General features: G+C 49.0%; 1 protein-coding gene across 1 annotated transcript in view; it reads right to left on the bottom strand.

The window, feature by feature from the left end:
- Positions 1–21,169, bottom strand: part of dchs1a (dachsous cadherin-related 1a) — a 102,432-nt gene that overhangs the window by 5,101 nt on the left and 76,162 nt on the right. Inside the window, exons 3-20 of the mRNA XM_031573035.2 lie at positions 17,870–18,058; positions 16,191–16,422; positions 15,474–15,710; positions 13,625–14,683; positions 11,445–11,632; positions 10,653–10,749; positions 10,233–10,390; positions 7,234–8,083; positions 5,106–5,345; positions 4,178–4,303; positions 3,697–3,906; positions 2,612–3,478; positions 2,210–2,323; positions 1,904–2,115; positions 1,406–1,557; positions 981–1,111; positions 347–633; positions 92–233 (exon numbers count right to left, since the gene is read on the bottom strand). Of these exons, the coding sequence (XP_031428895.1) occupies positions 92–233; positions 347–633; positions 981–1,111; positions 1,406–1,557; positions 1,904–2,115; positions 2,210–2,323; positions 2,612–3,478; positions 3,697–3,906; positions 4,178–4,303; positions 5,106–5,345; positions 7,234–8,083; positions 10,233–10,390; positions 10,653–10,749; positions 11,445–11,632; positions 13,625–14,683; positions 15,474–15,710; positions 16,191–16,422; positions 17,870–18,058 (5,491 nt within the window). The remainder of the gene's footprint in view (positions 1–91; positions 234–346; positions 634–980; positions 1,112–1,405; positions 1,558–1,903; positions 2,116–2,209; positions 2,324–2,611; positions 3,479–3,696; positions 3,907–4,177; positions 4,304–5,105; positions 5,346–7,233; positions 8,084–10,232; positions 10,391–10,652; positions 10,750–11,444; positions 11,633–13,624; positions 14,684–15,473; positions 15,711–16,190; positions 16,423–17,869; positions 18,059–21,169) is intronic.

The following is a 21,169-nucleotide window of genomic DNA, read 5'->3' as shown; positions in this document are numbered from 1 at the left end:
ATTTGATTAATCACAATGCACTCGATCACTGTATTCATATACAACAGAGTCTGAGAGTACAAAACCCATACAGCTAGTATAGTTTGCCCACCATTGTTAGGATCAATGTAGAAAATGTCTCTTGTTGATGACATCACTCTGTAAGAGATCCTTCCATTCTCTGCAGTGTCCTTGTCTGTGGCAGTCACGGTGATGACAGGACTGCCAGCCGGGGAATGTTCTGCTAATGTCACCTACAATGAAAGATACTCTTAAGACTAAGCCGATAAAAACCCTGAAATGTTTCTGTTAGTTCTGTTCCACTCATTAAAATTCAATTACAATTTACCACAACTCAAATCTGTACCTGGTAGAGGTCTTGTGTAAACGTGGGGGCATTGTCATTCACATCTTCCACTAGGACTGTAAGGTTCGCCTCACTATAATGCCGGGAGTCTGAGGAGCGAATGGTCACCGTGTACCAGGTCCTTTCCTCAAAGTCCAGGGGGGCTGTCAGGGAAACCCCGCCCCCATATCGGTGTATACCAAACTTCCCCTGGGCATGAGAATCAAGGTGCAGGGAATACGAAAGGGCGGGGCCGGAGTCGACATCATTCCCTGTTACCTGGGTAATCACTGTGCCAATCATTGTGTCTGTTTGGAAAAATAAGATAAGAAAAAAAAAAATCAGATGGGTTGATCTAGAAGGTGGAGATTAACTGACATTAAAATATATGTTGCACACAATGTCAGTGTAATACTAGCTTTACCTCTATGATCACTGTATTTTGTATAAAAACCATGAGCACATTTTTGATGTTAGCGAGCCCTTGGATATGCAATAGCTTTGCAGCATTACACAGGAAATGAGCTGTGAAGAACTTGGCAAAAACAGGGGCTCCTAATTGAGTCAACCTGAGACAATGTGTTCCAGAGAGAGAGGGAGAGTGAGTATGAGCACGCGGCTCTTTGATTACGTCAGTGCGGTTCGTATCACTCACTTTCTGGCACCCGCACCTCGCGGGGCATGGGGATTGTGGGACTGTTGTCATTCAGGTCCACGATGATGACAGTGAGGGTGGCCGAGCCAGCCAGCCTGGGGGTCCCACGGTCGGTCGCCGTGACGACAAGCCTAGGGGGGGAAAGCAACACGCGTATGAGAGCCTCATCTCATCCTTTTGCCCAGCCATTACAACGTGTTATCTGGTGATTACATCATCCCCTTATTTCAGGATGGTCTGAGAAGAGATTTATTATTCAATTCAGCCCTTTGGAACAAGTTTGTGAATGAATCATGAGGCTGTCTTGGAAACAGTGGAAAAACAATGCAACAGAGATACGATGGGCTGTTGAAAAGTTAGGCATGTCAAAATAGATGCTATATGATAAAATGAATTTTACAGAAGTCAAAGGGCAAGGTTTTTACTTGGTATGTGTCCAGATTTCTCTGTCCATGATGGCAGCTGTTGTGATGCTACCGGTCACGGGGTCGATCTTGAAAAGCCCACTCATGGATGACGACCTTATAGAGTAGGTCACCTGACCGTTCTGACCCTGGTCGAGGTCATCTGCCATTACCTGGAGGAAATTACCAGGGAAATTGCAAATGAAAATAAAGGCAGATTTGCAACAGCTGTTCCATTGTAACGTGAACCAGTGAGCAATATTAGACTTGGAACTTCTGGTTTCAAGAGAGAGAGAGGGGGGGTAATGCTTCATGGTTCGACTACATGGCAGAGCCTAGCCAGTGTTTTCAACAGGGACAATACACACATCGGCATAACAAGGTGAAACCACATCCCAGCAGCATTGAAAATCTGCAGATCTGCTTAGTTTGAGGCAGAAGTATGTTTTCATGGTACAACTTCACACGTTCACAAAGGCCAACCATAACAGTGAAGCCAGGGGAGACAGGTTACTGCACCTGGATGATGGGGTAATCATAGCCCTGTGCCTCTCTGACATACGCCACATAGTTCTGGAGCTGGAAGCGTGGCAGGTTGTCATTGACGTCCTGCAGGATCAGGTTGACAGCCATGAAGGAGCTGGAAGATGCGGTCTCGGCTTTCACCACTAGACGGATTCTGGGCGTCTCCTCAAAGTCAAGACCCACAGAGTTCTGAACCCAGATCTCGCCTAGACAACATGGCAAAGAACCAAGGTAATTAATTTGTTAGCTATGATGAATGTGCAGGTGTTAATCACACAGAGTGCTATTGCATTAACTCACCAGTGTTGGCACTAATTCCAAAGGACTGGAGCTTGTTGCCACTGAAGATACTGTAGCTGATGCCATTGCGAGAGCCATCAGGATACTGGGCCTGAGTCTGCACAACAACAGTACCTGACCAAAACAAAGCTCAATATGTTATAACATGTTTTAGAGCTGTAACATTCTAACTTGCTTGTTTGAACAGATTTTTTCACAGACCTAAGCAGACCTAAGGGTTTCAGGATATATGAACCTTGGGTACACTGAATGCAATACTACTTCACTAAGTATAACACTACTTCATGCTGAAAAACACGTACAGTACACAAACACTTATCATACTTAAAATAACACGCTGTAAACAGCACTCAACATATCTAGTAAACACCCTGAACAGTTTGTAATAAAATCCAAACACACCTTGGGCAGCATTCTCCTGCAGACTGACGTCTCTTGCATTCCGTGAGAAGCGAATGCCGCGGTACGGCTGCTCACGCACGTACACCACCACCACCCCGAATGATGACTGGGCCGGGCTGCCCTGATCCATGGCCTCCACGATCAGGGTCCGTTGGCTCTGCGTTAGCCCCTGCAGGTTCTCCGTGGCCTGGATGGCCCCTGTCAGCGAGTTGATGGCGAAGCCCTTCATGGGGTTAGCAAAGCGGTAAAACACGGAGCCGTTGGCCCCAAAGTCCTTGTCTCCCGCCTGCATGGTGGCCAGGGTGCGGTGGCCCTGCCCTGAGGCGCTGGAGATATTGATGATGAGCGGGTCCTGCACGAAGAAGGGCGCATTGTCGTTGATGTCCAGCACGTGCACCGTCACCTGGGCGGTGGAGTTGCGGGGGGCCGCTGGAGCGGAGTCCAAAGCCCACACCTGGAAGCTGTATGAGGCCCTCTTCTCTCTGTCTAAAGGCCCAGCCGTGAAGATGCGACCTGACTGCTCATCTACCAAGAACATGCCCTGGGCCTCGTGGCTGAGGTAGTACCGAACCTGGCCGTTTGGGCCCTCGTCATCATCGCTGGCGGTTACCTCCAGCACTGCTGAGCTCTCAGGGACGTCCTCCGAGACATCGATGGTGTAGCTACTGCTCTGGAAGACTGGGCTGTTGTCATTGATATCCAGGATAGCGACCTCTACGACCGTGCTAGCGCTACAAGGTGGAACGCCCTGGTCCAGGGCAGTGACAGTCAGCACGTACTTAGCCTTCCTCTCCCTGTCTAAAGCTCTGGAAGTGGACAGCAGTCCTGTACTTCTCTCCAGACGGAAGTCACCCATGGGGTCTCCATCTAAACAGAAAAGAAGGTAAATGTATGGAAATATAGTTATGAAGTTATAAATATAGCAATTATAATCACCTAAAGATTTAAGGGTATATTATGTCACATTAGCTTAAGGAAAATAATTCAGGGAAGAGTGAATAAAAAAAAAAGAGAAATGGCAGAAGGGAAATGTCTGTTAGGATTAAAGGATTGTCTGTGTGACTTTCTGTGAGTGTAATTATCACCTGTGATTTTATATGTGATTTCTGCGCTGTCTCCCGAGTCTTCATCAGTGGCTCTCAGCGTGAAGAGTGCTACAGGCTCCTGGTTCTCGGGGACCTCCAGGCTGTAGTACACCCTGCCAAAAACTGGGCTGTTGTCATTCTCATCCAACACTGTGATCTTGACCGTTGCTTTGGCGAAATTTGGAGGGAGTCCGCCATCCTTGGCATACACTGTTGAAAGAAATGTTATTGGCTCAATGTTAACATTGCTTCTGTTGAGCGGAGGGACGGCATAAAAAATCAAATCCACTCAGTGGAAAAAGAATTATGATCTAAAAACACACAAAAAATGAAAGTGATGGAAAGAACCTGTACCAGTCACAACATTCATAAATTAGGCGAGTGGATGCTATCTTGACAGGCTTCAGTGAAGGAGCCAAAAGTCTGTTTTCTTTCCACTATACTGCAAATCTGTTCCTGCAGCCTGGGGGTAATGTTGTACCTGTCAGAGTGTAGTGTTCCTGGGCCTCTCTATCCAGAGCTTTAGTGGTGGAGATGACACCGGTCGCTGGGTGGATACTGAAGCCATCCTCACCAGACACGCCGTAGGTCACCCGGCCATTTGTCCCTAGGGGAGAGAGAAATGCAGACGAGAGACAACCACCAATTACTGGAAGTCACACTTCCCAAATTACCTCCATCTGCGCTAGGAGGGTGCAGGGGGGTAAAACGTGTGTGTCTGTGACGCATGACTGTGTACAAAAAAGGCACAATTGAGTTTTCTCACGAAATGAGTAAACACAGCGGCATGCCTGGTTTTCTTTTTTTAATGCTCTTCAGGTTGTTTTTTTCTTGTTTTTTATTTGTTTGTAGTTTATTTTGCTGTCTAAGCAGTTGGCCGCAATCACCTTCCCCCTGGTGCCTACATGCCAGATTGCGTGCTAACCCAGAACGAGTCTGGCACGGACACCTGTTTACTTCATTAATTGCTCCTGGAGAGAGAGAGAGAGAGAGAGAGAGACAGAGAGAGAGAGAGTGAGTGAGAGAGAGAGAGACAAGAAGGGGAGAGCGATGGTGGTAGAGAAAGTTAGAGGGAGAGAGAGTTTATAATCCTTCTCTTTTATATGCTCCTGACTAAGTCCAGGAGAATGTGCTTCTTACCCCTCCTCTCGTCCCTACACCAGCCTCTAAGTGTTACTGACAATTAGAACCAACTGGTGATTTGCAGAGTGCCAACAAACACACACACACACACACACACACACTAAGTGGACGTAGAGTGTTCTGCTTGCATACCAGCAGATAGAGGAAAGCAGACACCTCAGAAGCATTCATTTTAGTCACCTTAGTGATCACAGCAATCACCAAAAATGTATTATTATGTGTGTGATACAATTCAGTTGAATTTGGGAAGATGATTTAGGACTCACCTTGATCCAGATCCGAAGCTGTGGCCACCAGCACGGAGAACCCCGAAGGCTGGTTCTCAGTGACGAAAGCTTCATACTGGCTCTCCTCAAACCAGGGTACCTTGTCGTTGACGTCAATCACCTGCACTGACAGCACCTGCGTGGTGGAGTGCTGAGGCATCCCATGATCCTCGGCAATAACGGTCAGATTGTAAAGGTCCTGTTCCTCTCGGTCAATGGGCTTGAGGATGGACAAAGACCCTAGGAAGTGGGGGAAGGAGTTTGACAGATAAAACATTTTGTTGCTCAAAACTTGGAATTCTCCTGTTTCTGTTGGAGAGCGCGTGACACGCTAACAAGGCCTGCCATTCACTTGCCAAATGCGGAGGCACGCTGCTAAGTAAGCCTGCAGTTTGGAGGGACCACAGTCGATGCTCGCATGCAATGCGTGCAAAGTGATTTGCGGGGTTAACAGCCTTAACGAGCAGCCCCCGTCACGTTTCCGAAGCAATGGAACGAGGTGCGAAACGAGGAGCTGGAACAACCTTGTCGTGGGAGCGGTGGATCAGAGCTAAGCCCTCTCCTTTCTCTCTCTCTCTTGTTTTTATGATCCGCCCTACCTGCATACTGTACCGCTGGCCGACGCCACCACCACCACCACCGCTGCCTCTGTGGCAACAAACTATCTGGCTGCAGTTTATGAGTTTTTTCCACGGAGACAGCGCCACAGCCTTAGGGGGGGTCAGGGAGGAGAAAGGGTAAACATGCTCTCTAGACACGCAACACAACACAGCCTGCCGTGCCCCGATGAAATTAAAGGCACCCTCAGCACGTCATTAACCCCGGCTTGACTAAGCAGCGGGCGAGTGCAAGGGAGCTGCGCTTGCATTGATTCAATTTCGATTTCATGCTTTAAACTGAGCCGCAATCGTCAGGAGGGAGAGGCTGCAGTGCTGCGGGCTGTTTTTGGTTTTGTTTAAAGTCTTGTTTTTTTTTCTCCTTTTGTGTGTGTTGTTGTCTTTTCGTTCGCTTTCTATCTGTTGAGTGCTGAGATAACTTGCCCCTGAGCCCTTAATCTGGTTAGAATTAGAGGCTCAAATGTTTTCAGCCAGTTTGACTCCCTAACAATCCTGCCCATAAGCCTAGCTTTTGATAAGACATGGGGTGCAGGGAGAGGAATGAAGATGTTTGCTGCTTCACGACCTTGCTAGCTCCGCATTAGTCAAGAGTGCCGAGAGACACGCTAGCTTAAGGTGAACTGAAATTACACCGATTTCCAAAAACAAATAAAAAAAACCCTAACGGGTCTGTCAAGGAGCAAATTGAGTTTTCTGACTTTCCGTTTAATTCTATGATGGGCAATGTAGGGAAACGAGTAACATAAAAGGAAAGGAAACCAAAACAAAGAAGGGGTCAAACCACTTCCTCATCTGGCGGATGCCGGAACGGGAGCAGACCAGGTGCTCTGAGGATTGACTGTGTCATTATTTTAACAAATGACCAACACAGCTCAAAGCACCTTCAGAAGAGAACCCTCTGTGGTCTGTGCACGTTTGACATGCATGACTGAGTTTCTTTTCCCCCCTTCTTTCATCCTTTTTTGTGTCCTGAGGGACAGTTGGACAGGGAGTGGCATTTCCTGATCGAAGCTTGGAGGCATGGCTGTGGAATGGGGGGGATGAAGGGCGTGGGAGGTGGCTAACGCGTGTCTTAGGTACCGCAACAAAGTCCCTGTGGATCCAAACAGCTCATGTTGGTGTTAGTGCAGTCCTTCCCTCACAGCCCCGACTGCAGTTTGTGGGCCACATCTTAATAGTTACCAGCAGTCCAGTGGAGTGTGGGACACTATGGTGTTATTTTTTTTTCTCCAGCTAGATATTTCATGGGAATGGATACACACAGAGACCTGATTGAGAGCATGTGAGCAGGGCCCTTGGCAGGGAAGAGGGTTTAGCTAGAGGCTGGAGAGGAGAGACAGAGAGGGAGAGAAAGAGAGAGGGAGAGAAAGAAGGGGCACAGAGAGGGAGAGAAAGAGAGAGGGAGAAAAAGAGAGAGGGGACTGCTGCAAGGGAGACATTCCGGCTCTCTCTACGACTGAGAAGGACGGAATGTATTAGTGGTGTTCTGAGTGAGGGGATGAAAGACTCACCAGTGCTGGGGTTGATGCTGAACTTTCCAGCTGAGTCTCCGGCCTGGATGCGGTAGGACATGCGTCCATTTTCGCCCTGGTCAGCATCCCGTGCCATAACGTACAGCACCACGAACCCCACCGGCTGGTCCTCCATCACGCTGACCACGGAGGGCGAAGTGAAGACCGGAGCGTTGTCGTTCTCATCCGTGACAAACACACGAGCCGTCACCGAGCCCCAGCGGCGCTGGCTGGCGTTTAGGGGCGAGTCCGTGGCCTGCACCACCATCACCAGTGAGGAGATGATCTCGTGGTCCAGTGGCTGGCCCAGGGAGAGCACCCCTGTTCTGGGGTCAAGGTTCAGGAGCCCTGGGTCTCCAGGCCCCTGCTGCTGGATGGTGTAGTACAGCTCACTGTTAGGTCCGCTGCCATCGCCATCAGCGGCCTGGAAGGTGTACACAGGCATGCCAGGCTCTGTGCTCTCAGAGATGACAATGGTGACGGGGTCTTCAGGGAAGTGTGGGGCATGATCATTGCTGTCTTGTACGTCAATGTCAAGCAAGACCATGTGGCTGCTGGGCAGGGTGGAGGAGAAGTCCACCACCTCAATGTGTATCGTGTAGTGATAGTCCCGTTCGTAATCCAGCTCTCGCGCTAAGTAAACGTCTCCCGTCAGTCGATCCACCACAAACGTGCCGTCTCGGTCTGTCCCGCCAACCACCGTGTAGGTCACCTGGCCAGACTCAGGAAGTTCCCGTGTGTCATGTGACCTGACTGTGCCAATGACAGAGCCTGGTTTGGCCCCCTCCATGGAAGTGAGGTATACAGATCGCGAGTTGCCTTTGGCCTTGCCTTTGCTTGAGCTCAGAACCTGCAGACGAGAACAGGTCTTTACACTTTAGAAAGGAACAAGAGTTGCCCTGGCAAGTGTTCTACGGCTCTTTTACACAAAGCCAAACCTCATAGATATGCTACGTTCCACTCAACTCAACAATGAATGCCTTAATATGCTCAAGTCACCACAGCCACTGGAAGCTTAGAAAATGAAAACATATTGTAGACCACATTCCCTTGTTATGTTCTTTTTTTTCCACTCAGGATGAAAAACAAAACTTTTTAGCAGTTTTTACAGACTCAAACAACATGCCTGCTAGCGTTAATCAGATTTAATCAGACGGGGGCATCACTGCCAGGAAAAATAATAAAGGATTAAAGTAAACATAATCAGAATAGGAAATAGTCAGAACATTCATATTAGGATACAGGGCACAGTCTTCAGAAAACACCCCCATTTTTACAAAGCCCATGATGGGCCAATCAGCACGACTTCAAAGCAAATGTGCCTCGGAGCCTAATATGGAAACACGCACAGAGCTCCCACTCCATGGTTGACACGCTGTTTTAATAAAGCTCACTCCTATCCCAAACCAGTAATTGACTCACTGTGACGTGTGTTCCACTATAGTGAAAATGAAGCACTAAACGAGTGCATTGGCTGGTGCCAGCGTCAAACTTGGAGGTCCTTTTCTTAGAAGACAGTTTTCTTTTCAAAGAGACCTTTTCTTTCATTGCGTTGATTTCATTCAAAAATAACAACCTGTTTCATGTGAACTGTACCCACTGGCGGGTCCGCAGACAGTCAAAACCGGGCCTTGGTGCAACATAATATGACAATGGGTAATCAAATCCACATTAAACAGTCCATTGAAAAAGCCGGGGAGCGTTCCAACTCCAAATTAACATGAGGTCACTTCCTCTGCGCTGGACCCTAGTCTTGGTGGAAGCCTTGTGAAAAAAATGATGACATCTTCAAGGGATGTGTCAACAGAGCCCTCGAAGCTGCTCTGTTTTAATCCAATTACATATCAATTATTAACTCCCGCTCTTTGCTTTGGACGGCAAGAGAAGAGGGAGGGAAAGTAATGATTTAAAGCGCCAGGCCCTCTCCTAGCCGGCTGCTTCTACTTTCCAGATCTCAAAAGCCGGATTAAGATTTACTGCAAGGGGCGCAGAGGCTCTGGGCCTGTTCCTGTGTGCTACCGACTCTGTTTATGAAATATTAACTTGATTAAGTTCCACCGCGTGTTTCATATGAGCCTGCTCTTGTGTTCAAAGGGGGGACGCTACTGTATTAGAAGTGCTGAAGTCATGGAGCACGGCCTTCATCGCGGGGCAGGTTACAGCTGGCCTTTATCAGAACTCAGCTGGGAGTGCTTCAGCCACGCTGGCCCTGCAGGCGTTTCACACACCACTATCTCCTCCAGAGGAGACTGGAAGAAAAGAAAATGACCCGTGAACTAAACTTTTATCGGGGGCTCAGTAAAGCTGAGCTTCTATTCGTGAAAGCTGCATCTTTTCCCACCACCTGCAATTGCACGGCTAAAAATACGTGCGCCTGTTGTTTCTGGGTTACAGACACGCGGGGAGAGTCAGGCGAGATGCCGAAACCGGCTGGATTGCGGTGAAGTGCTGCTGGGCAGCCAGATGAGCGCTACTCAATGCGTGCAAGGCTCGTCAAATAATCCCTGTCATCCTTAATAAACAGACGGGAAATAGATGAATGTTTCACATCCTGTGCAGGCGAATCGAGGACAGTGAACATCCAAACAGACTCGGGATGAGGTAATGAGAACGCTGGGGCTGAAGGTTTCAGAAACAGACGGCAGATTCTCAAATCCCAACAGTGCAGTTCTGGTTTTTAATTAAGTAATTCCATTCAAATTTGACTTACTCTGTCTGCAAAAAAACACTTTCAAACTTTTTGTCAGTGATGGCTGTCATCACAAAGATTCTTTACAGACAGCCCAACTCACCACAAGACATGCAGTTGGAGAGACAGCATCATAGAAAAAAGACCATCATTGAGAAAAAATTCTCCTAAGCCCTAAAAACAGGAACTACAGCAGAAAAAAAATATTCTGGTCCACCCAGTATAGAAACCAACCACCAAAGGGTTTTGGGCGCATCTGTAAAGATAATTTGTGTTGAGCTGCCTTCATGTTCAGCTATGTTCCACTGACCTGGATGCGCAGGCCACAGCTGGAGCTCTGGGGGGGCAGGCCCCTGTCCGTGGTCGTGAGGGTGAAGGCGTACTCTGCCCGGTCCGAGTGGCTGAGGGGCGAGGAGGAGCGCAGCTCGCCCGTGTTTGGGTTGAGGGAGAAACGCTCCGCTCGGGGACCTGTGGGGACAGAGACACAGAGGAGGACAGTCAGATGTCTACCTTCAATCACACACTCACTTGCTTGCTTAATCCCTCACTCGTTTTAACAGCTTAGTAAACTCAGTAAGTCTGCTGAAAATTTATTCACTTTTTTATTTGCTCTCTCATTCACTCACTCACTCACTCACTCACTCACTCACTCACTCACTCACTCACTCACTCACTCACTCACTCACTCACTCACTCACTCACTCGCTCGTTCGTTCATGCAGTCACTCACCTGACATTGAATAGACAACAGTTCCATTCTCGCCCTCATCAGGGTCCTTGGCCTGTATAGTTCCTATAAGCACTCCAGATGGCTGTCCCTCCATCACCTACATGAGGCAACACAGGAATATGTCAGTGCCATTAAAGAATTGTCTTTGTGGGATCATTACTTTCGTTTTCCTGGGACTGTTTTTCTCCATTAAACAGTGGGTATTTTGTATTTTTGTGTGAGAAGACTGAAGAACCTAATCATTTGGGCTTATTTATTTACTTTGAGCCACATTGTGAAATTTTTGTAAAGGTTCTGGCATAGCCTTGTAAAGAATGAGTGTAGTTTCTTGTTTTAGAACCATTGCCATTGACACACACTGATTACCATCCCAACACATGGCAACCCATATCTCAACGAGACAACACTAAGGCGTGAGGCGTTTGCTTGCCAGGTTGAAAACACAACATGGTGGACTCCCATTCTCTGTTGCGAACACAAAGGCAGTGTTAGCTTTAGTTGCACACGCAAAGGGAAAAAAAGTGTAGAAAGTAAAGGCTGAAGAAAGTGAAGAAGACCTGCATACTAGAGATAAGCAACAGGGCTTCACTCAAGTAAGATTGATTTTTGAGGTTAGGTTGCTCTGTTCTGCTCATTATTCAGTCTGTCTGATCTTTTCCCGAGTTTCTAGAGAAACACACACACACACACACACACACACACACACACACACACACACACACACACACACACACACAGACACACAATCATATTCGCTGTCTCTCACCCACAAACTCTAACCTACTGTCTCACCTGCAAGTAGATATCTCTACCAGGCTGACTGTGAGAGAAGGAGGGGGCGTTGTCGTTCTCATCCAGCACAGTAATGAAGGCCGTGCCCGTGGCACTGCGGGCAGGAGTGCCTCCATCCTGCACCACCACCACCAGCTGGTAGCTGGACTGGTGCTCACGGTCCAGGGCTGTGCGGGTACTGATCTCACCTGTGGGGGAGCGACAGAGAGAGAGAGAGAGGGAGAAAGAGAGGGAAAGAAAGAGGAAGAGATTGGAGAGTGCACTGGATCATTAAACAAGGAGGGTAAGGGAGCGCCTCTCGCTTTATCTTTATACAGCAGAGATGCCATATTACCTTGGCAATACAGCAGAGATGCCATATTACTTTGGCAATACAGCAGAGATGCCATATTACCTTGGCAATACAGCAGAGATGCCATGTTACCTTGGCAATACAGCAGAGATGCCATGTTACTTTGGCAATACAGCAGAGATGCCATGTTACTTTGGCAATACAGCAGAGATGCCATATTACTTTGGCAATACAGCAGAGATGCCATGTTACTTTGGCAATACAGCAGAGATGCCATATTACTTTGGCAATACAGCAGAGATGCCATATTACTTTGGCAATACAGCAGAGATGCCATATTACTTTGGCAATACAGCAGAGATGTCATATTACCTTGGCAATACAGCAGAGATGCTATATTACCTTGGCAATACAGCAGAGATGCCATATTACTTTGGCAATACAGCAGAGATGCCATATTACCTTGGCAATACAGCAGAGATGCCATGTTACTTTGGCAATACAGCAGAGATGCCATATTACTTTGGCAATACAGCAGAGATGCCATATTACTTTGGCAATACAGCAGATATGCCATATTACTTTATCTTTATACAGCAGAGATGCCATATTACCTTGGCAATACAGCAGAGATGCCATGTTACTTTGGCAATACAGCAGAGATGCCATATTACTTTGGCAATACAGCAGAGATGCCATATTACCTTGGCAATACAGCAGAGATGCCATGTTACTTTGGCAATACAGAGCTCACTACTGGGAACTGAACTCAACTGATAGAAAGAGACACGGAGAGAGGGGGAGATAGATTGCTAAGCGCAGCAGGTAGTGTTGAGTAGATAATCTTGAAAGTGGCAATCGATTGCACAGTGGGCATGACAAATGGGGGATGAATGGAGGGGCACGGAGTAAGAGAGAAAGAGAGAGAGAGAGATGGAGAGAGAGAAAGAGAGAGAGAGAGAGAGAGAGAGAGAGAGAGACGGAGAGACTGAGGTGGCACTGAGGGAAAGTGGCAGCGGGCATGAACGATGATGAGTGTCTGGTGGGGGGCTTTGATCACCCAGATGGCGGGGCGCAGCTGTGGAGGTCAGACGCATACGTGCCCTGATGCCCTGAGCAGCATGGCCCCCCACCACCAGGGCCCACTCTGCCACCCAGAGAGGTGCTCAGAGAGATGATGAGGTGGGGGCTGGAGGAGAGGGAGCGAGTAATGAAAAGATGAAGAGGCACAAAGACGAAGAGGTGAAGACGCAAGAAGATAGAAAGAGGGAGTGAGGGAGAGGGTGATGGGAAGAAACAGTATGAGTCCGAGAGAGCAAGACAGAGAGAGAGAACACATAGACATTGAGAGAGAGAGAGAGAACTAAAGATTTAGTGACAGATGTAAGAAATCGAGGCATTCTGAGTGAAAGAGGCTGGGGATGAAAGCGATAAAGGGATTGAGAGAGTGAGCGAGACAGAGAGATGAGATAAGGATGAGTGCTTTCAGTGGAGGAAGATTACAGCCTGTGGTGCTGGAGCTAACCTGTCATATCCAGCTCATTGATTCACCATAAGTGAGGCCTGACACCTTGGCAGATGAGGCATGAGCTCTCCACTGAGGGAGGCTGTGATGTGAATTTAGATGCACACAGATGCACAAAGACACACCTATACACACACACAAACCAACACACACCCTTTATCTGTGTGTGAGATCCTGTTGCACACAATGACATTCACACAAGGACACACTGGCACAAGCATGCATACACACACACACACACACACACACACACACACACACACACACACAAACACACACACACACGCACATCCTCTCTCTTGCTCACATAAACACACACATGTCTGTCTGTCTGCATGTGAGGTCTTTTCTGATGTCTCTCACCTGTCTGGGAGTTGATGTGGAAGTGCCGGTCGGAGTGCAGCAGCCGGTAACTCAGGCGGCTGTTGAGCCCGGCGTCCCGATCGGTGGCGGAGATGCGCCCGAACCCGCTCCCCACCGGTAGGTTCTCCCGCACGGCCAGGAAGGCCCGATCCTGTGTGAGCCGTGGCGGGTTGTCGTTCTCGTCCGTCACGGCCACGCGCACGGTCGCGCTCCCCGTCTTCTTCAGCTGCCCGTGGCCTGAAGTAGCCAGCACGGTCAACAGGTACATCTCCTTAGCCTCGCGGTCGAGAGCGCTCTTCACAAACAGCCAGCCGCTGTCGGGCGCGATCCCAAAACCCGCAGCGTCGCCGTCTGGGTGAAGGTGATAGGCCAGCGTTGGGGAGGAGGAGGAGGAGCCTGAGCCTGACCCCGCCCCTGCGGAGTCCCGGCTGAGGGCACGGACTTGTAGGAAGCGCGTGTTGAGGGGCGTGCCCTCCTTCAGCTCCACCCGATAGGTCAGCGTGTCGAACATGGGGCCTTGCTGGTTCTCCGCCTGCACGTGCACCACCAGCATCATCGTGGCGCTCTGCTGGGGCGCGCCGCCGTCCTTCGCGGTCACGTGCAGGTCGTGACGCGGCGCCGTCTCGTACGACAGTCGCCCAGTCAGACGGATCTCGCCCGTGCCGCGGTCGATGCTGAACGTGCGCTGCAGCGCCTGCCCGGCTGCCGCGGCGTCGAGGTCGAAGGTCAGCGCAGCATTGGTGCCCGAGTCGCGGTCCTCGGCCTGCACGCGATAGACGATGGCCCCAAGCTCCGTGCCCTCGGCCACCAGCAGCGACTCGGACGACGAGGGCAGGAAGACGGGCGCGTTGTCGTTGACGTCGGCCACCGTCACGTGCACCCGCGTCTGGCCAAACGCCGGCGGGTTGCCGCTGCGCGCCTGCACCTCCAGCTCCAGGAGAGGCTGCGACTCGTGGTCCAGCGGCCGCGCCGTCCTCAGCGCTCCCGTCTCGGGGTCCACCATGAAGAAGCCTGTGGGGTCTCCAGAGCTGATGGTGTAGGAGATGTCCTTAGGCAGCCCTGGAGGAGGGGAGAGAGAAGAGAACAGAATAGAGGAGGAGGAGGAGGAGGAGGAGGAGGAGGGTAGAGTGGACGAGAGGGAAGAAGAAAGTGGGTGACAAGAGCCAGAGCCACTTTAATTTTAACGTACTGCAGGCTCGCTCACAAAGAGATTCCCAGCCATGACTGGAGGCCGGCCATTTTTCATGGGGGAGAGAAAAAAGTGTGTGTGCAGCTGTGGCTGTAAGTAATGAATGTCCAAAGTGAACTAGCTGGAAAACAAAGTGGCAAAATGGAATTTGTGATTAATGTGATTTCTACATGAGGTGTGTACAGTGGCACTATGCCTATTTGTACAAGTGGTGCGCAAAGGGGGAAAAGAATCCTTTCAGCACATTCTGATATATAATCCTCTGTGACTGATAAATGCAGCTATGTGAGGTCTGTGTGTGTGTGTGTGTGTATGTGTGTGTGTGTGTGTGTGTGTGTGTGTGTGTGTGTATGTGTGTGTGTGCACATGTGAGTCGAATGTTTTTATGAATTCATGAGGGTATGTGTATATGTTTGTGTGTGGAGAATCTGGTGGCGTGAATATATGCATAGGCATGTCTGATACAGTACATCTGTATGTTGGTTTATATGGATATGTTCATATGTGTACAGATGTGTAAAATGTGAGAGTGACATCATACACGCAGAAGGTGTAAATGTGTGTGTGTCTGGGTATGTGTGTGTGTGTGTCAGGATGTGTGTGTGTGTGTGTGTGTGTGTGTGTGTTTGTGTGTTTGTGTGTGTGAGAATCGACACTCACCACTTTTGCTGCTGGCCCGCACCACGCCCACCTCAGTCCCCCTCAGGGCGTCCTCGGTGACGGTGAAGTAGTACTGACCCTGCTCGAACACAGGGGGCGCCACTAGGCCAGCCACCACGCTGATGTTCACCCGAGCGTTCACGAGTGCCATCAGGCCGCTACCGTCCTGGGCCGAGATCACCACGGGGATGACGGTGTTGGCCTTCCCATGTAGAGAGCGGGAGAGTGAGATGACACCTGTGTGTGTGTGTGTGTGTGTGTGTGTGAGAGAATAAAGAACAATTGTAAATGGAAACCATAGTAACCAATTACAACCAACCAAAGAACAAAAGACCAAAGTATAACTTGGGTGGAGCAAAACCAGCCAACTTAGACAGACCAGTAGGGAGCGAAAATCTACAAACAGTTCCCCTTTCTTCTTTCGTCTAAAAGGCAATATGAAGTTTTCAAAGGCAAGACATGAGCCCCACGGAACACTAAGGCATGGTTATATTCACATGAGGCATTAAGCCATCAGGGAAAGACACAAGTTAGGAGATTTAAATAATAACCGCCTTTCATCTGCACTAGGAACAAAGCACAGCCACTGTAATGTCTTTAGCAGAGCAAAGGCCCAGTCAAAGTCTCCACTCTGGAGAGCTGGCAAGTAATTGTTGAGGTGACTCCATAAAAAGTTCTTTCCACGAGAGGAACTGTGAGAACTGCGTGGCCACCCACCTGTGTCTTTGTTGAGGGTGAAGAACGGAGAGCCCCCTCCCGGAATAGTGCGGTACGTCACCCTTCCGTTAATACCCGCGTCTGGGTCGTTGGCCGTCACCTTGACGACGGAGGTCCCTGGGGCGCTCTGTGTGCTCAGACTGACGGCGTATTGGAGGGGATAGAAGGTGGGCCGGTTGTCGTTGACGTCCAGCAGGTCCACACGCACATAGGCCATAGAGTTCAGTCCGCCCTGGGGTAAGGTAAGGACACGAGAGCATCAGCGCTTCATTCCACGCTTACAACGGAATATGGCATGTCAGTCCGACTGGCCACAGAATTATTTCTGTAAGCATGACGGATTATGCATCTCAGCAATGGCTTGGGTTCAATAGACTGTCAATAGGCATATATTAGGAGAGACAGGGGACTGGGGTCAGAATAATGTCTTCCCACAACTACTGATGGCCACCACATATCATTTCCTTCCATAACATAAAATCCAAGGCCAATGTACTTAGCTTTAGCAACTCATATTTGATATATGCACACCCTTCCCACGCAACCAAAATGAATTAAAAGTTTGCAAGCATCCTTGTCTGATGGTAAAGGTAATGGAGGAGTTGACTACTGTTATGTGGAGCGTTGCCATTGAACTCTCTCAGTTCACTTTCTCTGGCTTCAACTTCAGAGGAACGATGATTTGAGGGGGTGGGGGGAGTGGTGGTGGAGCTGTACACTCATGTCCTTCCTGATGACAACAGCAATCTGTTATAGACTGTGTGTGTGTGTGTGTGTGAGAGAAAGAGAGTGTGTGTATGGGGGAGAGAGATCATGTGTGTGTCTGTGAGATGGGAGAACCAGTGGGAGGAGAAACTGCCACTAAAGATCGAGAAGAAGAGAGAGATTGTGTGTGTGTGTGTGTGTGTGTGTGTGTGTTTGAAGGGAGAACCAGTGGGAGGAGAGACCGCTACTGAAGATCAGACCGTCTGATTGGCTGCCACGGCCTCCTCCGAGCAGAGCAGAGCCTTGCGGGGCACACTGTTCTTTTTGGACAGGAGCTGGCCGGTGCCGAATGCCTGTGCCGAATGCCAGGCCAGCTTATTAAATATTATTGCCCCGGCGCTTTTTTAAGGCAACGCGCATGAGTGCGGCAATTTCCTCTGCTTTCGCCTCGGCTCTTTCAAGTCTCACTTTCTGGGCCGGGCGTTCGGTGCTGCGGCGCTATAGAGTGCCGCCTGGAGCCTCGTTCCCCTTTCACTCTCTTGTGATTTTATTGCCCCATTAAATGTACAGCCTTCCACTTTCGGGCTGGCTGTGCCACTGTGCTTCTCTTGTGAGAGCTAACGCTAGTTTTCTATGTACTGCCTATTTGCATAAGTTCTGTAAACGTAGTATTTTTTACCGTGTTATTGTTCCGTCACCAGCCTGAGTTGACACGCCGTTGCCAAGACACCTCCTCTTACCGTGCTGTGCTGTCTAGCTGCATGTGATATTGTATCGCTTCTTGGTAATTGATTCATTATGTGGTCTTATTTATTCTTGAACTGATTTATTTTCCCCAAATGTCTTTGGAAGGTCTTAGCCATGTTAGTGAATGGTTGACGAGCTGTGAAATGAACAACAGTGCGCTGTCCAATCAGTGCAAGGTGATGGAGCTAGAGCCCTGGCTGGATGAAACAGAGGGAAGGGAAACTCACCCCATCCACAGCGGTGACAGTGAAGTCATAGCTGGAGGGTCCCTGGTCTCGGTCCAGAGCGACCGAGGTGCAGATTTGGCCCGTCTCTTTCCCGATGGTAAACTGAGACGGGGCTGTGCTTCCCATGCCGGAACCCAGGGAGTACGAGATCGACCCAAAGGAACCGCCATCGGCGTCGGTCGCCGTAACCTGGACAACACAGGCAAACAAGACAAGATGATTCATTAAGAGGCAACCAAGCAACTCCAGAACAACATTTCCCCCGTCCAAAAACAAAACCAACAAACACAAAACTCAGGATTAGTACACCCAGGACACTGGAAATGTTGTGACCTACACGGATCTGTCAAAAATGTGACCTAAAGGCCTCGGAGGTAATAGAAGAATTCACTGGACGTCTCTTCAGAGCGTAACGGCACTCGACAACGTCTGCTCAGCAGACCCGGCCTCTTTTGGCACGGGCGCGGTGCAGACTGCTAGCGTTAGCGTGCCAGGTGCACCTGGCGAGCGCCTTTTGCTCCTCTTCAGGCCTGGTTATGTGTGTGTGTCCGTAGGAGAGAAGAGGGGGAGGGGGGAAGAGGGGGAGACAGAAAGAGAAACAGAGAGAGAGAGAGAGAAAAGAGAGAGAGAGAGAGAGAGAGAGAGAGAGAGAGAGAGAGAAAAGAGGAGGGAGGGAAATGACTTTCACAGGCCCAGTAGAGTGCAGAGCTGGGAGAGTTGCCAAGGGGTGGGGATGGAGGGAGAGTTGGTGAGTGTGTGTATTTGTGTGTGTGTGTGTGTGTGTATTTGTGTGTGTGTGTGTGTGTGTGTGTGGGGGGATGGGGTGGGGGGTGAGTGGTGTTGCCTCTCAGAGAGGTGGCGTCTGTCTGCAAATGTGACAGCGACAGGGACGGCTGCGTCGCAGTGGGATACCACACACACACACACACACACACACCCACACCCACACCCACACCCACACACACACACACACACACACACACACACACTCACACACACAAATTATAGCTCGGCACGGCGAGGGCTACGCTAACACCAGCTCAGCCTTGCAGAATCTGGATTTAATATACATCGTCCCAGAGGAGTTTGAGGACTTTGGTGGTGGAGGAGACTGGGCTGGGTTGCACTGGAATGCCAGGAGCACTGGAGCCACAGACAGGGGTGGAGAACCCCGGCACTGTAAGAGTTACTCGGTCCAAACCAGGCAAACGACGCACCAATCAGTCCGTGCCCTGCAGGGGCTGCTGGGATAATTGCTTACAAGTGTCGGGATCTCGATTGCTGTGGGGCAGAACCTCATAGGTCAAATAAAAATACCAAAAAATTGACCCTTTTGTTCCCTGAGATGAGGGAGCTGTGCCACAATAAAAAAAATGTGTCAGAGGTAACATGAGAAAACACTATACCAACTATAAAAGACTTAGGAAACTTCTATCCAACCCCACAATAAATCCGTCCATGACTACAAAGCGGTAAAAACCTCAAGTTTCAAAACAATGGTTTAAATGCTTTGACTCATCATGCTACTGAGTGGTGGTGGAAGCCATTAATTTACACCAAATGATGATTATGATGATAATTCCACTGTAGGAACTCAATCTTTGAAGCTTAAAACAGAAGAGCACAGCTTTGGAGAGTAGAGAGATCAAATGCAAAGTGGTTTGAGAAAGATCTAGGCGAATGACAGCCAGCAGAAGACCCCTGGAGCCAGTGAGCTAAGAAGCTGGCACTGCTGTCAACCGGGAAAAGGAGGGAAAAAATAAACAACTGGAGTTAGGAGCTCTCACAAGCTGAAGGATGTTCTGCTTTAAAAAAATGTTTTTTAAAAACTCTGAAGCTTACCTAAATGTTTTGAGTTCCAGCAGGGGGGGAGTTATTAATAAGTTTCTGAGCTAGCGTTAGCGCTCACTCTCTTCGCCTCTTCACGTTGGCGTGACAGAAGCTGGAAGCGTGCGGGCCAAAGCTGCGATGGCTCGGGGGGAAAACGTGCCGTGGACGGTTAAACTGTGTTTTTAAACCAAAGATTTGCCTCATGGGTAAAGCCACTTTCCATGAAGACCTCAGGCGTATAAAATGCTGAACGGTATCGGACAAAGTCTTACAGGTCTCGGTGTAGTTGAGAAATGACACACTCTCCCCCCGTGGCACTCTTAGGAAAATATTTCTGGCCCCTGGGCCTGACCAGTTCATGCCTGACGCTGAAACGGTAGACTCGATGTGAGGTGAAAAATGCAAGCCTGTGTCGCTTTCCATTCCAGTCACCACAAGGCATACAATGTTTATTTTTCCTTCACAAACCACCTCTATGTGAAAAAAAGAAGAAGAAGAAAAAAAAAAATGTTGGCACCCAGACAATAGCTGTATTAAATATTTATGATATGAAATCTAATGAAAGAGCCAAAAGCAATCTAGCACCTGAGCGCTTAAAAAAAAAAAAGCGGCAGAAGATCGAAAGCAGAAATTGCGAGTGGTCTCAGGTTTCAGCACTCTGTGGAGCTCCCGTGCTCCGCTTCAGTGCAGTGGCTTTTGAAACATTGGAGGAGGAAACCTTAGCTCATAATTTTAAAAGTGTGTTTGAAAATGTGGTGAGGCGGTAGCCGTCATGCGGACTGATTGAGCGATTGTCATTTCAGTGGCTTGAGGGGCAAAAGGGAGCAGTGAAAGGAGAGAGACACACACATACACACACACACACACACACACACACACACACACACACACACACACACACACACACACACACACACAAACACACACACACTCACACGATACACACAAAATACACATGCATACGCACCAAGTATGTGTAGAGGGAAAGTTGAACTGCTTTCCCTCAGAGCACAGTAAATGCAGGGGATTGAGAGATTTGGGGATGTACGTTCAGAAGACAGAGAGACTGCGCGAGCGATGGAGGCATCTGTGGGTAGGTTCACAAGGAGTTCAGCCTCGTTCCACTCCCTTTAGTGTTTGTTACATTTGGAATACCAAACGAATACAATGAACAAATCACCATCACCACACATCATCTGGTTCTCCGCATAGCCCCTGGCCTAATTCTGAACTGTCTGTCAGACCTGAATAGGGTTCACCTATAAGTTATACCAAGGTACGTATGCCTGCATAGTTGTATATGTGCATAACACATAAGGAGACACACACATACAGTATATGTGCGTACATATAGAGAGAGAGAGAGAGAAAGAGAGAGAGAGCTTACTGATTGAGTGACTACAAGTATGGTACAGATCACAGTACCTGTCATGTTGGTAAAATATGTGAGAATGGAATATTGTGAACTCC

This window comes from Clupea harengus, chromosome 9, assembly GCF_900700415.2.
Source record: "Clupea harengus chromosome 9, Ch_v2.0.2, whole genome shotgun sequence".
NCBI lineage: Eukaryota > Metazoa > Chordata > Actinopteri > Clupeiformes > Clupeidae > Clupea > Clupea harengus.
The sequence above is the reverse complement of the archived record's forward strand: the minus strand, read 5'-3'. Positions and strand labels throughout refer to the sequence as shown.